The following is a 16,635-nucleotide window of genomic DNA, read 5'->3' as shown; positions in this document are numbered from 1 at the left end:
TGAGGGGGCTTCAGGCCAATTCACATCCAACAACCTGCTCTGAGAACCCTGCTCACATTTTAACAGCTGTGACAAATTCCACTGCAGCAGCTTAGACAATTTACAGCATTCTTAATAAAACAATGCACAACATTCTAAAAACAAAAGTCAATTTGTCCTATTTCCCAATGTTAATAGACCCTTTAAAAAGTTCCAGCATCTGGATCTACATCTTTGCCAATAGCTAATCGATTTTTCCTTGGGCTGTACCCCATTTGTGTACCAAATTCCATAGATATCCTTTCATTAGTTTTTGAGATCTATTGTTTACAGACAAACATTACATCTGTCCACCTTCAGTGGCGGAGATAATAGAAAAGACAGTCTATATCCCGAACAGCAGAATTTCTCATTACTATCTCTCCTATTGTTTGTAATTTACCTGCTGATCCATAAACAGTCCCTTGATCTATGGTGCTGCAGGACCTCTCTGTCAGAGTTTCTGTTACTGTAACTGGACTGTAATTGGACTCTGGTTCCTGGCATACTGACAAATCGGTCTCACTCTGTTCCTCTGTGGCTGACCAACCACTTTACACTCTGTACACCATTCTCGTTTTCTGAACTGACTCATACTTCTGCTTTACTGAACATTCTGAGAAGTTGATCTAGAAGCTCCTCATCCTTTCTGATGCTGCACACTGTGGCCAATTGTTCCAGGAGCACTGTACCCTCTGCAGAGACAGCTAACCTGCAAGAGTGAAGAGAGCAAGCCTGAGAGTCAGGGAAAGTATCTATCAGAGATTAGTTTCTAAGAACGTATCATAGAGGCCGGAGTTATGGGAGGAGGAAGGCCATTAAAGCAATAGTGACAGGAAACTCAATAGTTTCTGTGGTCACAGATGTGATTCCAGGATGACAATTTGCCTCCATTGTGACAGGCTCAGGATATCGATGAGCAACTGCAGGGCATTCTGACGGGAGATGGTGAACAACCAGAGGTCGCAGTCCATATCGGTGCCAATGGCATAGGTAGGAAGAGGGATGAAGTCCTGCTGACAGATTTTGCTAGGAAATAAATTAACAAGCAGGACCTCAAAGGTAGGAATCTCGGATCACTCTCAGTACCCCGCACTAGTGAGTACAGAAATAGGAGGTGTGTCTGGCGAGAGATCGTGCTGGAGGGAGGGCTTTAGATTACTGGAACATTGGTAAACAAGTTTGGAAGGCTGAAAAAACAAAGACCAGAAATAGACAAAAAGGGAATTTGTCAGATCTTAATGGTATAAATTTCAATGCAAGGAGTCTAGTGAAAAAGGCAGATGAGCTGAGGGCACAAATGGGAACAGTATCATAGTGTTAATGTTACTAGGCTAGAAATTCAGAGGCCCAGACCAATACTCCAGAACCCAGAGTTCAAATTCCACCATGGTATCTGGCAGAATTTAAATTTGATGAATAAATCTGTAATAAAAAGCTAATATCAGTAAATGATGATCTTGAAACTATTGGATTGTTGTAAAAGCCCATCTGACTCACCAGTGTCCTTCAGGGAAGGAAATCTGCCAACCTTTCCCAGACTTACCCCACATGTGACTCTATATGCACAACAATGTGGTTGACTTGTAACTAGGCCCTTGAAATGGCCTAGCAAGCCACTCAGTTGTTGGGGGACCTGTGCCAAAATTGGGAGATCTGTCCCATAGATTAATCAAGCAACAGCCTGGCATAGTAATACTTACCAAATCATCACCTTACAGGAAATCATCTCTCTCTTCCATTCCCACCCCCTTTCTTTTCCCACCTATTTCCATTATTTTTAAATATATTTCCATCCATTGTTTTATCTCTACCTTTTAGCCTATTTCAGTTCGTTCACCCCATCCCCTCTAGGGCTACCTGTACCTTGCTTGTCCTGCTTTCTACTCTTAATTAACACATTCCTTAGATAATATCACCACCTTCAACACCTCTTTGTCCTTTTGTCTATGACATCTTTTGGCTATCTCCACCTATCACTGGCCCGCTATCCAGTACTCCAGTACTACCTGTCCCACCGCCCCCCCACAACCAGCTTATATTTCACCTCTCTTCTATTTTTACTTAGATCTGTTGAAGAGTCATACAGACTCGAAACGTTAACTGTGCTCCTCTCCACAGATGCTGCCAGACCTGCTGAGTTTTTCCAGGTATTTTTATTTTTGTTTTGCATATTCTAGGACTGGATGAACAAATGTTTGGTAAGCTGTAACCCAGAAATTTTTGGCATAATAAAGATTCCTCCTCAGAAATCCAAGCACCCTGTTTGTTTTGGATGTTATCTACTGAATGTGGAATCCCCAATGAAAATTTTTTTTAAGATGAATGAGCAAGTAAAGTTCTGTATCCCCTGTTGCAGGATTTGATTACAAAACTTAAAATTGTCTGTTGGTGGGTCCTTTTTGTTGGTGACGTAAATGTTGGGTCAGGAATTGAGAGGATTGGCAGCAACCAGGAGGGTCGGCAAGTGGGAAGGTCGATGCAAGAGGGTCAGCGAAGCTGGAGGGTGGACAGCAAAGAGGAGGGTCAGTGCAATTAATTATTTCCTTCACTTAACTGTTATATACTTGAAGAGGAGCACCTTCTGAAGATCCCAAGTTTCTTTAGACTTTTGTTATAAATCAGATCATCTTGATTTGGTCCCAAAGATCATCTTAGTCATTTTATTTTGAATTAGGCATTTTGAGAAGTTTATTTCTAATATTTATCTGTATGCAGTAAGAAGTGGGCACTATTCAGGCTTGAGCTGAGAAGTGGCAAGTAACATGCGTACCACGTAAGTGCCAGGCAATGATCACCTTCAACAAGGGAGAATCTAACTATCGTTCCTGACATTCCACAGTTTTACCATCACTGAATCCCCCGCCATCAGCACCCTGAGGAGATCTCCATTGAGCAGAAGCTTAATTGGACCAGCCACAAAAGTACTGTGGATACAAGAGCAGGTCAGAGGTTCGGAATTCACCTATGGTACATTCACGGTGTTATTAGGAAGGGAGTTGCAGGATTTTGACCCAGCAAAGCAAGGAACGGTGATAAAGTTTCAAGTCAGGATGGTTTTTTTTTTAAATCATTCAAGGGATGTGGGCTTCGCTGGCTAGGCCAGCGTTTAATGCCCATTCCTAATTATCCTTGAGAAGATGGTGGTGAGCTGCCTTCTTGAACTGCTGCTGTCTATATGGTGTAGGTACACCCACAGTGCTGTTAGGGAGGGAGTTCCAGGATTTTGATCCAGCGACAGTGAAGGAACAGCAATATATTTCCAAGTCAGGATGTCGAGTGGCTTGGAGGGGAACTTCCAGCTGGTGATGTTCCCATCTATCTGCTGCCCTTAGCCTTCTCGATGGTAGTGGTCGTGGGTTTAGAAGTTGCTCTCTAGGGAGTTTTGGTGAGTTTCTGCAGTGCATCTTGTACATGATACAAACTACTGCTACTGTGCGTCGGTGGTGGAAGGAGTGAATGTTTGCAAAAGGGGTGCCAATCAAGTAGGCTGCTTTGTCCTGGATGGTGTATAAATTTCATCAGATTCTTACTTCTCGTTAGCTCTGAAGAAGAGTCATATGGACTCGAAATGTTAACTCTGTTTCTCTCTCCACAGATGCTGTTAGACCTGCTGAGTTTTTCCAGCATTTTTTGTTTTTGTTTCAGATTTCCAGCATCTGCAGTATTTTGCTTCTACCAATAGATTTTTGATTGACAAAGGAGTCAAGGGCTATTAAGGACAGGTAGGAAAGTGGGGTTAAGGCCAAAACCAAATCAGCCACGATCTTATTTAAGAATGGAGCAGGCTCGATTGGCAAAATGGTCTACTCCTGCTACTATTTCTTATCACTGGTGCCTGTAGATGGTGGACAGGCTTTGAGGAGTCAGGAAGTGAGTTACTGTATACAGAATTCCCAGCCTCTGATCTGTTCTTAAAGCCATAGTATTTATTGCTGGTTGGGAACACTGTCAATAACACCTTCCAATACTTTGCTAATGACTGAGAGTAGACTGATGAGGTAATAACTGGTTAGTTTGGCTTTGTCCTGTTTTTTTTTATGGACAGTAAGTCCCTGTTTTAAGTTACCCTGTTTTAATTTATTTAATTTAATGTTGGTCAGTTAACAGGAAGGGTATTCACGTTTACGTCAGGAGTTTCGTTTGAGTACTCCATTTTGGAGTAGCCCCTCCTACTTCCAACCCTTCCAATTGCTGCAGACCCTCCCTGTCGCAGAGCCTCCCACTCGTTGACCTCCCATTTGCAGACCCTCCCTCTCACTGACCCTCCTGTTTGCTGCCTGCCCTCCCGCTCGCTGACCCTCTCTTGCGCCGACCTTCCCACTCACCGAACCTCCCCTTTGCAGCAATTCACCAAGCCTCTTTCAACGGCACCTTGTAAATCTGTGACCTCTATCACCTAGAAGGGCAGCTGGCACATGGGAACACCAGCACCTGCAAGTTCCCCTCCAAACCACATACCATCCTGACTTGGAAACATATCACCTTTCCTTGGTTGCTGGTTCAAAATCCTGCAACTCCCTTTCTAATAGCACTGTGAATGTACCTTTAGGCAAATTCCCAACCTCTGACCTGCTCTTATAGCCACAGTACTTATGTGGCTGGTCCAATTAAGCTCCTGGTCAATGGTGGGGGATTCAGTGATGGTAAAGCTGTGAAATGTCAGGAGGGGATAGTTAGATTCTCTCTTGTTGAAGATGGTCATTGCCTGGTACTGGCATGGTACGTATGTTACTGGCCAAGCTTGAATAGTGCCCATGATTTGCTGCATAGAGACATGGACTGCTTCACTATCAGAGTAGTTAAGAATGGAACTGAAGATTTTATTACTAGAAGGAGAAGACAACATTCGGACATTAATTTTAATGATACTGCATTTAGATGTGATTTACTTAATTGCTTCTATGGTTTTATTTAAATTGGTTTGAAGATGAGAAATGGCCTACCAAGCATTTTTTCTAAAGGCAGTTCTCCCCTTTAAGTGCAAGGGAAAGGAAATACTGCTTAGCATTCAGTATGAATGATCAGAATTGAGGAAAGGATACATTGGTCCTTCTCTTAAAGAAGCTGACTGACAATGTATAATTCAAGCATTTTCTCTTGTCATCATTGCTGTTTTAGTTGGCTGTAATGAATATGAATTGCTAATAAAGGTTTTTCTATTTTCATAGATAAATATAAGAAATACATTTCTCAGGATGCCTAATTCAAAGTGACTAAAATTATCTTTGGGACCAAATCAATATGATCTGATTTATAACAAAAATCGAAAGAAACTTGGGATCTTCAGGAGGTGCACTTCTTCAGGTATGGAAGAGTTAAGTGAAGGAAATAAATAATTACAAGGGTAAGCCAAGGGAGCACAGTTTAAACAAATACAAGGTAAATCCAGGACTGATGTCAAGAAATTGTTCTTCACATAAAGAATGAACATATGGGATAGACTCCAAGGGCAGGATACTGAGGTTGGCAAGCGTCGGGGGGGTGGGGGGGGGGGTGGGGGGGGGGGGGGGGGGGGGGAACTCCTGACGTCACCCCGTGTCAGTTAAGTTTTCAGGTCGACAGGGGCGCAGCAGAATCAGCTGTGTGCCCACCGACCTGAAAACAGCCTACTGAGGCCATTTAAAAAGTAATTGACCTTGTTAAAGGACCCACCCGTCGAACTTCAAGGTTGGTGGGTAGGCCGGGAGCCCTGGCGGGCTTCAGAAAAAGCACGAAACCTCATCCACGGGCGGGATGAGGTTTCATGTAGGTTTTTAAAAATTTAACAAAAGTTTAATTAAAAGTGATGGACATGTCCTAATGACAGTGTCACATGAGGTGACATGTCAGGGAAATTTTATTTTTCTACGTTTAACATTTTTAGCCTCAGGGAGATGAGTGAGCTCTTTCATGCGCATGCGCGAAAGAGTGCACTCTCGGCTTAGGGAATCCCCTCCCCCGCTCGCACAGGGAGCGCTCCCTGGTGGAAATCACGCTGGGTGGGCCTTAATTGGTCCGCCCACCTAAAATGGCAGCACGCCCACTCCTGAACCTCCCCCTTGACAGGGGGAAAATCCTGCCCCAAGAAAAAGTAGTAGAAGCAAAAAACCCGGAACCTTTTAAGCAATAATTGGATGCTGAAATGGGAATGATTGAAGATGGGTTGAACAACCTTCCTCATCTTTAATTACCTTGTGAATAGCGAGGCTTATTTTAGATTCCCAATGCCCATGCTTTACCTGTTTACTTCTTTAAGTGATTTACAATTATTACTGGTGCTCTGGACCACTTGAAAATACGTGGGGTGAGAAATTAATTCGCATTGTGCACGAAGGTGAATAATTTCTCCCCTATGCTGTTCTCTCCTCCAGCTTTACATTGGACAATGTATATGCAGCAATACATTATGGGTAAGACAAGTGATTTGTTACATCTCAGATACTTGCATTTTCACTGCCTTCAAGATTTTTAATGCAAAGTACTCAGCCATCAAATCACATTACTCAAAGTAGGTGTAGAAATCTGCCATGATTTGTCTAGGGATGTCATACCACATTAAATCACTTACCCTAAACATGGACTATAGCAATTGCTACTGCCCAAAATCCCTTCTACCTGATAGCAGATTTGTCACTCTCCTTGGAGATGTCTTGGGAGTCACTAAGAAAGGACATTTACCTTAATGCAGTGTGTTGGAATTAATGAAATAATATTTATCAAACTGCCCAGGAAACTCATCATTCAAGGGGACACTCTCACACCATTATAGTTTCACACCCACTATATTATAATTTTAGCGATGCAGAGTGAAGTTAAAAAAAAGTTCTCAGGCAAGCCAATGGACATCATTTAAAAGTTTTCCAATGATAAAGAATCAACTGTCTCACGGATTCGCAGATCTCTAACTTACCTGGCTAGATAACAATGTGAATCCAGCAGGAGCTTACAGCCTCATGTCACTTTAAGCAGATGTTAGTCTCTAACTTATATCTTTAATATGACTGTGTCCATTTTTATGCAATCATAAGTTGATCTAAATTTAAGTTATATTTGTTAATTACAGTCATATTTGAAGAAAGTTTTAAAAATTCATAGGAATTGGAAATACCAAAAAAAAAATCCAACAGTTGCTAGAATATGTCCAACACTGCCATAGAGATCTTTCCTCACATACCAAGCTGCAGAATTTACCACTTTATGTACTAAGGATAACCTTGGAGAAAGCACTTCTAAAAATAGCTGTTGTCTCATGCAGTTTTGCTTCAGCTGCTTGCAGCTCTCAAGAACATCCCTCATCCTTTCGATGAACTAAGTTCCCTGTCTCTGTTTAAATACTGTAATGTTTAAATACCATAAGTAATTATAAAATAGTTACAATAAATATATAATTAAACACATTCTTCAAAATTTTCAGATATTATTTTGTAGGTAAAATAGATAAAAAATAATCCAGCTACAAAAGTAAATGTCAGCATTTAATCTAGTAAAGGTGCAACATACTGTACTGAATTTAAAGGCTAAATAAGGGAGATGTCTACATGTTTACTGATGTCCCTAAGCTGCTCAAAATATGCAGCTCACTTCAGTGCACATGCACAACCACTCATTTGGCCTATTTCTCTCCTCCGGTCTGCCCAGGCCATCTTTAAAGTTGAACAGTGCCCTGAACTTCTCTCAATGTTGTGCTGAAACCAGCCATTTCCAGGTAAACAAGACTTCCTGATCCTTCCTCTTCCTAACCACTGGACTGCAAATCGGTGCTTTGATGGTTTTGACTGACTAATACCCATACTTTCCAACGAAGAACAGTTTTAATGCACGTCAAAAATGTCTTCACATTTAGATTATCTGGAGTTGTCAGGAACACAAAAGAACCTTTAGGAGAAAGGAAAGAGAATTTTGACCCCACCACCACATCTCTTTGAGAGTTATCCTGTCCACTCTCTCATCATATCTCTATCCCTTCTTTTTTCAAAAACAAATGTATTTATCTCTTAAACCTGCTGCTTCAACAACCTTTTCTTGAAAACTTATTTCAAAATTCTACTGCCCTCAAAGTGAAAATGGTTTTCATAACTTTTCCTGTCACTCCTAACATCTGACTTTTTTGAACTTCGGTACGTCTGTGCTCAGGTATTCACACCCATCAACACTGAATGACTTGCTCAGGTTAATCATCAACATAATCTCAGACATTTATTTTAAGAAAACATAGGAATTACTAACGCCTAAATAAAATTATTCACCTCACCTTGGCACACAACCCAGGCCTCACTGTCGCATTTCTCTCCACTGGTCCTCAACTCAAAGAAATTATACTCTTCAAAGCTCAGTAGGCCATTGCCATCTAAATCGATGACTTCAAAGATGTCTGAGAGAGCAGCCCTATTAAAATGAAAAGACAGTCAGAATGGACAGGTTGTATCATCGGAATACAGAAAAGATATAAGCTACCTGCTTATATCTTTTAATTAAAAAATGGAAAATGCTGGACAAAAATATACTATCAGATGACATAGTTAAAAAATGCTCTTTTTCTCCTTGCCCATGGTTAGTTAGTCAGAACAGCATTATCCACTGATTTGAATGCATATACACAAATACACACAAAACTACACTTCTTTCTCACCTTCTAAAAACTATCAGGCTATTAGTTACCTCTTTGTGAAAACAGTTGGTACATTTAAACTCTTGCCCTCATCCTGCTATTCTTCCCTCAACTCTGCATTCTTGGGCACCTCTTGACACGTCCTTCTGAGTACTATAAATGGATTTTCTCCAGCATGAGTGAGGTATTCTGATGAGATGTTACACCAAAACTATTAACCTACTTTCACTTCATATGCTGAGTGGCCAGCTGCACATTTGCATTATTTTCCGATTTCTAGCATTGGCAAGTTTTCCACCACAATATCAGCTCCAATTTAAAATAGCTGTTTTAAGTTTCTGCTTTAAAAAAAAAAATCACCTGAACTCCTTGGTGAGTGCTAGGTTACCATCTTCTCTGTGGACCAGCCTGGCCTCTCTTGTCACTGATTTCCTCCTCTTCCTTAGTCTGCAGCCACTGGTGAAAGGGAGGAGGTGATAAACTCCAGAACGAAGCTCTCCCTTCCACCCAAACTTCTGTTGTATGAAAATTAACAGACATTAGAACATTTTATTTACTCTTCTGGACATTACTGCGATCCAATGTTGAATAATTTGCTTTACTTTGCTGAATTTTTTTAAACACAACAATTTTGTACCAGGTAGCACAAAGTGTTCTTACATCAATGGGATCTGAATTGAAATCCAGCCTTGTTTGATGGGATCAATGCATTTTCTCTAAGCCTAAAGTAAAGCTCCAAACTAATCTGAATTTTATCTTAATTAAGTTCTGAATCCAAATCAGCAGAAGTACAAATTCAGCACATATGGGCAATTTCATTGGGAAATCTGGCTGCTATGTGACATTTAGAAATGGCCTCCAAGATTGGGCTAAGGCAAATCTTTGGTGCTGTATAAAAAAAACTACCAAGTGTTTAATCTGGGTTTTCAAGGAAATGCAAGCCTCACCTACCTTCATGCTGTTCACTGAAAGTTTGTATATGTCCGAGCCCTTCTTCTCTGAAATCATTTTCCCTCCTGCCACAAATCCCCCTTACAGCATCATTTTGGAGCTTGCACAAAGATTGAAGCCATTATCTTACATCCCTACAAGTTCTCAACTTGGAGGTACAGGTTGGACATTCAAAATCTGGCTGTCCAAAAACCAGAATTGTCTGAAAATCAGGCATTTTAAAAAATATTCATTTGATACTCAGTTAAATGAAATTCAGACTTATTGCCCAAATACTGGAACAATTCAGCCAGGTGCTAGTTCTTGATGGCATGCCTGTACTCTGAGTCAGCCTGAATGACTCTCGACCCCACCTGACCCAGCCTGAACTACCTGACCCAGCCTGAACTACCTGATCCAGCCTGAACCACCTGACCTCTGCCTACTCACTGCCAGTGCAGTTGTTGTACCCAGATCATTCGGTGTTTATTGTGTTTTTTGCCATTGCAATCATGTTAAAAAGGCCAATAGGTAAAAAGATCATGGGTAGCACTGCAAAAAGGAAGCAAATTTTCGTGTATATAGCTTAGAAAATGTAATTACTGCAGAAATTAGATAGAGGTGCATTCAGTGCGAAAGCTAAATAAGGTGTATGGGGGGTAATATTCCTTCACCATTTACAAGAAACAGAAAAGTGTATTACATTATTATTTATTCTTTTTCATACTTTACTTTATGTGTCTCTTATTCAATTTAGCCTAGGATAGATTACCTGATTTTATTGTTGAAAATCCAGTAAAACCTGAAATCCGGCATGGTCTAGGTTTCAAGGGTGCTGGATTTTTGGATGTATGGGATGAGTAAGAGTAAAAAGGTGAGAAGCAAGTGCTGGTAGCAGAGTAGGAGCAGGATCCTACTGATTGAATGGCTACATAGCTGCCAATGATACATCTGCTTTGGGAAATACACCTGATGGAGGACAATGGTCAGTTGTGCAATGTTGTTCTTACTGCTCAAAAGCAAAGGAAATGCTGGCCAGGTTTTTCAATGTATTAGTCACTTGTTTGATATCCGTGTGGAAAGTACAATGTCTGATGCTGCGATTGATCCTTATGCTACCCTGCTAGAAGTCAGAGGCAGAAAAATTGAGGTGATTGGTGATCTTCACCATTCCAATGGTATAGTTGACTACAGGCGTCCTTGCAGCAGATGGCACAACTCTGAAACTGGCTTCCTGTTGACATGGAGTTAATGCCTTCATTCTTTGAAACATTGAAGTGATAAGTGACAAATATGGTCGGTGGCCGAACAGTAGCAGGAAATCAGGTGTTGGAAGTAGCTGATGTCTCTGGCATGCTTTTTGATATCCTGTACTATTTCACTTAAATGTAAAATATTTAACACGATTTCAGAACCAAGCCATGCCCCTCCACCTTACTTGCTTAATGCCACGACATTCAGTAGCTTGCAGTTAAGGTGACCCGCTATTCCCAAGTTCAACTAAAATTTGTTTTGGAAGAGCTTCTTTTATATGTGACCTCTTTATCTTCATCTGTTTCGTTCCAATAAAGTCTTTAAAATGCATAAAGTACAGTCAGAGAACATGTCACAATTTTAGGTTGGCTTTAGTATTACTTAATGTTACAATAAAATAAAAATTGTATTAGAAAACAAATGCCCAAGAAAGATTATCTAATGTACTGTTCCCTCATATAGGAAAAAGGTTAAAAACCCCTGCTTCCTTTAAGCCTAGTAGAGGTGAACTCAAAAAAAAAGTAGTCACAACAATACAATAGCAAAATGGAGATATCATGCCTGCAGTTTATTTAAAGAAGCACAGGAAAAATAAATAACTGGATCAGGCTTACAAAACCATGAGTATAATGTAAGTGGAAAATTCCATTTACTTTGGTGAGTGTGTGATCTTAAATATAGTTATAATATATTTTGTGGGCATTGTATCTTTGATCAATAATGATCATATAAATTTGATATTATGGCAAATTAAAAGGTTCTTGAAATATCAGGTGAACATATTATGCCAGAAACTAATTGTATTACTTTTTTAGTGCAACATTACAAATACCATCCCATACAATAATAGACAATTAAAAAATAGTTTTGGAAATCCACAGCTGATTGATCAGCAATGGAATGAGAATAGTAGATTACATTATTTGGAAGGATATTTAATCAGTGCACTCACCCGAATGATGACTGATGTGCTGTGCAATCCCAGTACTTTCTGTTTTTATTTCATGTACCAGTACAAAGCTATTTTGTCTTTATATATTTTGTAAATTTACAGATCTTTGAATCAGGATGTTTGAAATTTTCTAATCATTGATAGATACTAGATGCTCATTGTTATATTGTTCCTCCAAAATCTCTTTTGTCCCTTCTAAAGCCAAATTTAATTAACAACTTTTCTAGTTTTGTCACTTGTGTTGGTTTTGGACAAGCGAGCACAGAAATATTTCTAAAGCATAAACCAGTTTTTGACTTAACAAAAGCAGCACACCTAAGCCCACTCTTCTCACTAGTACATCAAGTCACTTGGGTCCAGTGTTGACCATTACCCAAAACAGAAGTTTAACAGTTAAAAACAACTTGCATATATTATAGTAAATAGCTAATGGTCACAGGTTCAATTAAAGTGTCAAGTCCTTCTCATGTCTCAGCTGGTTAATCCAATAAGTGCACATCAGGAAGGTTCCTGGTTCAACTTGTGGTTTGTGCCAAAATGACAGAAGTTGTGCTAAAATTGTTCTCAATTCCCTGGGTTACAAGGGTAAATCATCCAGGATGTTACTTCTGATTGATATTCAGCAAGCCCCCACTGAAGATGTGTCTAAAATCTCAAAGGAGGACCAGACAGGCTTGGCTTTTGCAACATCCATCTTACCCATTATCAGATAACTCACCAATATCCACAGCCAGTACCAGAGGATGTGTGGAAAACTACGACTCAACATGGAAAGAAAATTAGTGGAAAGAGGAGGAAAAATGTCCAGTTGAAGAGCAGTTTCCTTGATAATTTTGGTCTCAATTCCTTGATGATTTTGTGTTGAAAAACAAGTTTAGAGTCAATGCACACTAGCTATTGACCCTTGATTTCACTACACACCAATTCATTAGTCCAGGTATAGACAGGTTAACAAAACCACACTTGGAGTCTTTGGGTTGAATTTTCCCCCAGTCTGGGGGGTTGTGCGGGGGTGGGTGGGAGCAAGCGTGAATCCAATCGGTGCCCCCAATCTGGTGCATGCCGCCATTTTATGTGGGCAGGCCAATTAAGGCCCGCCCAGCGTGAAGCTCATCTGGAAGCAGGTGGGGGGGGGATTCCCTGAGTCAGGACCTATGCTCTTTCGCGTGCCTAACAGTGTCACATGAGCTGGGACATATCAAGGAACATTAATGGAAAACTTTATGTAATTTATAAAAACTTCATGAAGCCTCATCCCGCCCGTGGATGAGATTTCATGAAAAATACGAAGGGCGCCTGGGCTCACTTAACTACTTTAATTAGTTTTTAAACAGGCCTTAATAGGCCTTTGACAGTTCAGCTGCGCGCCCGCCGAACTAAAAATCTAAATGACGTGCGGTGACGTCCGGATGCCTGCTCAACACCACCGCTCGCCGATCGGAAAATTCTTCCTTTCATTTCTGTTAGCAATTCTGACCTCTTTTTCCCATAATTCTGTGGCACACACGACTTCCAGAGCTTCAGAACCATCAGCGTTCTTCAAAACATATAATGCAGTATCCACATCCATCCAGGGCGATAATTTTTCTGACCATATGGAACAAAATGTAAAGTTACTGTGACTAAAAAACTGTTACATGTCAACAAAGGTATATTGTAGAAAAAGTCTTTATTTCCCTTCTAGCGAAATTCTGTGTTGCAAGTATGTTACATTACAACTGTTAAACTGATAAAGATGTATATAGCATTGAGGAGAGTTGTTTAGAATTCAAATAATCCAGGATTACAGCATGTTGAATAAAACATTTAGAAATGAATAAGGTGTTGGAAATGGTTGGGGAATCATTTAAACATACTTTACAGGGGAGTTATGAGACAAAATTAGTCTGCTTCCATTTCACATCATAAATAGTCTGTCTGAAATTTCACAGCCATATCAGGCTAAATTCATAAAAAAGTGATGAAACTACAGAATGCACATTTCTCATATTGTGAATGATTGAACTGAGTGATTGATGTGCTGCCATTATAAAGATTTGTGAGGCTGCACCTGTCAAACAGAAGGGAACTTCCTTAGGATTAGTAAAATATGTATTAAAAACTCTACATTTTTAAAGGTAACAAAATGTATTGCTCTGCACTGCTTTATGCTTTTAAATAATACATATACATTAATTTCATGCATTTTCCATCGAGAACAGTAAAATGCAAAAAAAGATAAAATATATAGTCAGTGTAACATTGTGAAGACACTGAAGCTGTGGTTACAAAATTTTTTTAAATAGTTACAAGTTCATATTTTTGTTTCCTTTTTTCAGGGACTGACATTCTGCAAGAGATTGGCAGTCTGGCCCTACCTCACTTAAATGACCATTCTTCAAGTCTGAGCCTAGGGCATGAGTGTCGGCAACTGTTTGGCTATAAGGGACTTTGTAACCTAGTTTGATTAGTAGGGAGAGGGAAGATCTGCTCTGTATACCAGGTAGAGAAAAATCACAAACATGTTTACAAATATATTTATAATTTTGCTACACCTAGTTCATAAGTAAAAAATATTTCTATCCTTATACCTAGATACACTTTCTTTTAAAAGTCATTGGATAGTAATCAGAAGCATAAATCAACCTGATATTTTTCATTCCTGAGATAAGGAAGATAAAAGAGATAAAAGGACACAGTTATTATTTAGAAGAAAATGGCCTGTCTGAAGTCTGAACACTGAAGTAACATTTGAGGTGAGCTACATGGACTGAATTGACTCTTCCCATTCCTACATTATGTCCTTTAAAAGGAAAAGACAAGAGGCACAAACAAAAGGCAGGAAGATAAGTAGGTGAAAAAGGTAAAAAGCTGTGTTTATCAGCTCTCCTCTAAGTTTACATTCTCTTACCAAATAGGGTAGCAACTGACATTACAGGGCTAACACAAAGTCAGCCTTTTGTTCGCCTGCATGATATGTAATCACAAGATAGTTATATGTTGGGAATGTCATTCAGTCCATTCATTCATCCATCCAGAGAAATCCCAACCTCACCTCATTGTAGCATTCAATTATTTCTTAAGTGATTTCTGAGATTTTGCCTCCACTACTGTACCTGCAACTCTTCATGTCAAGATAAATTTTCTGAATCAGTTCTAAAATTACCTTTTACTAGTTTGAACCAGTTCCCCCGAGTTCTATTCCCATAGTTTCATTCTCGGATAAACACCATGGGCTGGATTTTGGCCTCAGCAGACACCTAGCAGCTGACCGAGAACTGGTACGGGCCAGGAGAATACGATTGTTTAATTAAAACAAAGCATCGCGAAGGACACAGACAGGTGTGGATGCAATGAGATTTCCTAGGAAATTTCTCAACTTGGCAGGCCTGCCTCCATAAAAAAGGCCCCTGTACACACTAATTTCCCTCCAGGGAGGTGGAGAAGGATCGAATTGGGCCTGTTGACCACAGAGGTCAGCTGTGGCTACGAAGGCAGGTGAGTGCCAAGGCGGGTTGGTTAGAAGGCCCACCTTGGTTCTCCGGGATTTTGTCCCAATTGTATTCAATGCTGTTAGGTCCTCTAGTCCTCACCATCCCCTACCAACTCCCATACCATCTCCATGCCACTTCCATACTCCTTCCATGTCCCCCCTGCCCAATCACCCAGTATGCATCATGTACAAAACCAATGGACCATATAATTACAGTGCCAATTTTTGAAATGCTTACAAAAACACACCCAATCAAAAATCCCCTTTGAAAAAATTTGCTCTTATAACCTTAGAAATGTGTCAATCAGACAAGGCCATTATATATCAATAACAGAAGCTTTGCCTCACTTCACACATCTTAATCTTTTCCAAATAAATATAAAGACATTGAAAAAACAGATCAAAAAAATATTATTATAGCCCCATAAAGATATCAATTAGAGTCATAGGGGTCTACAGCACAGAAAAAGGCCTTTTGGCCCATCAGGTCTGCACTGGTCAAACAAGTACCTAACTATTCTAATCCTATTTTCCAGCACTAGGCCCATAACCTTGTATGCCATGGCATCGCAAGTACACATCCAAATACTTCTTAAATGTTATGAGGGTTTCTGCCTCTACCACTCTTTCAGGCAGAGAGTTTCAGATTCCCACCACCCTCTGGGTGAAAAAATTCTTCCTCACATCCTCTCTAAACCTCCTGCCCCTTACCTTAAATCTATGCCCCCTGGTTATTGATCCCTCCGCCAAGGGGAAAAGTTCCTTCCTGTCTACCCTAACTATGGCCCTCATAATTTTATACACCTCAATCATGTCCCCCCTCAATCTCCACTGTTCCAGGGAAAATAACCCCAGTCTATCCAATTTCTCCTCATAACTAAAACTCTCCAGCCCAAGCAACATCCTGGTAAATCTCCTCTGCACTCTCTCTAGTGCAATCACATCCTTCCTGTAATGCGGATTCCAGAACTGCATGCAAAACTCTAGTTGTTGCCTAACCAGCGTTTTATACAGTTCCTGCACAACCTCCCTGCCCTTATATTCTATGCCCTGGCTAATAAAGGCAAGTACCCCATATATCTTCTTAACCACCTTATCTACCTGTCCCGCTACCTTAAGGGACCGGTGGACATGCAGACCAAGGTCCCTCTGATCCTGGGTGCTTCCCAGGGTCCTACCATTCATCATGTATTCCCGTGCCTTGTTTGTCCTGCCCAAGTGCATCACCTCAAACTTATCCAGATTAAGTTCCATTTGCCACTGATCAACCCATCTGACCAACCCATCTATATCTTCCTGTAATCTAAGGCTATCCTCCTCACTAATTACCACCCCACTAATTTTCATGTCATCCGCAAACTTACTTATCAACCCTCCTACATTTAAGTCTAAATCGTTTATATATACGACAAACAGCAA

General features: G+C 40.3%; 1 protein-coding gene across 4 annotated transcripts in view; it reads right to left on the bottom strand.

The window, feature by feature from the left end:
- efcab7 (EF-hand calcium binding domain 7) overlaps positions 1-16,635 on the bottom strand; it is a 132,581-nt gene that overhangs the window by 25,279 nt on the left and 90,667 nt on the right. For all 4 annotated transcript variants that reach the window (XM_041208888.1, XM_041208887.1, XM_041208886.1 and 1 more), the window contains exons 8-10: positions 13,222-13,331; positions 8,969-9,123; positions 8,252-8,385 (exon numbers count right to left, since the gene is read on the bottom strand). In XM_041208888.1, the coding sequence (XP_041064822.1) occupies positions 8,252-8,385; positions 8,969-9,123; positions 13,222-13,331 (399 nt within the window). The remainder of the gene's footprint in view (positions 1-8,251; positions 8,386-8,968; positions 9,124-13,221; positions 13,332-16,635) is intronic.

The sequence above is a fragment of the Carcharodon carcharias genome, chromosome 16 (assembly GCF_017639515.1).
Source record: "Carcharodon carcharias isolate sCarCar2 chromosome 16, sCarCar2.pri, whole genome shotgun sequence".
NCBI classification, from domain to species: Eukaryota; Metazoa; Chordata; class Chondrichthyes; order Lamniformes; family Lamnidae; genus Carcharodon; species Carcharodon carcharias.
This window is presented reverse-complemented; position numbering and strand designations above follow the sequence as displayed.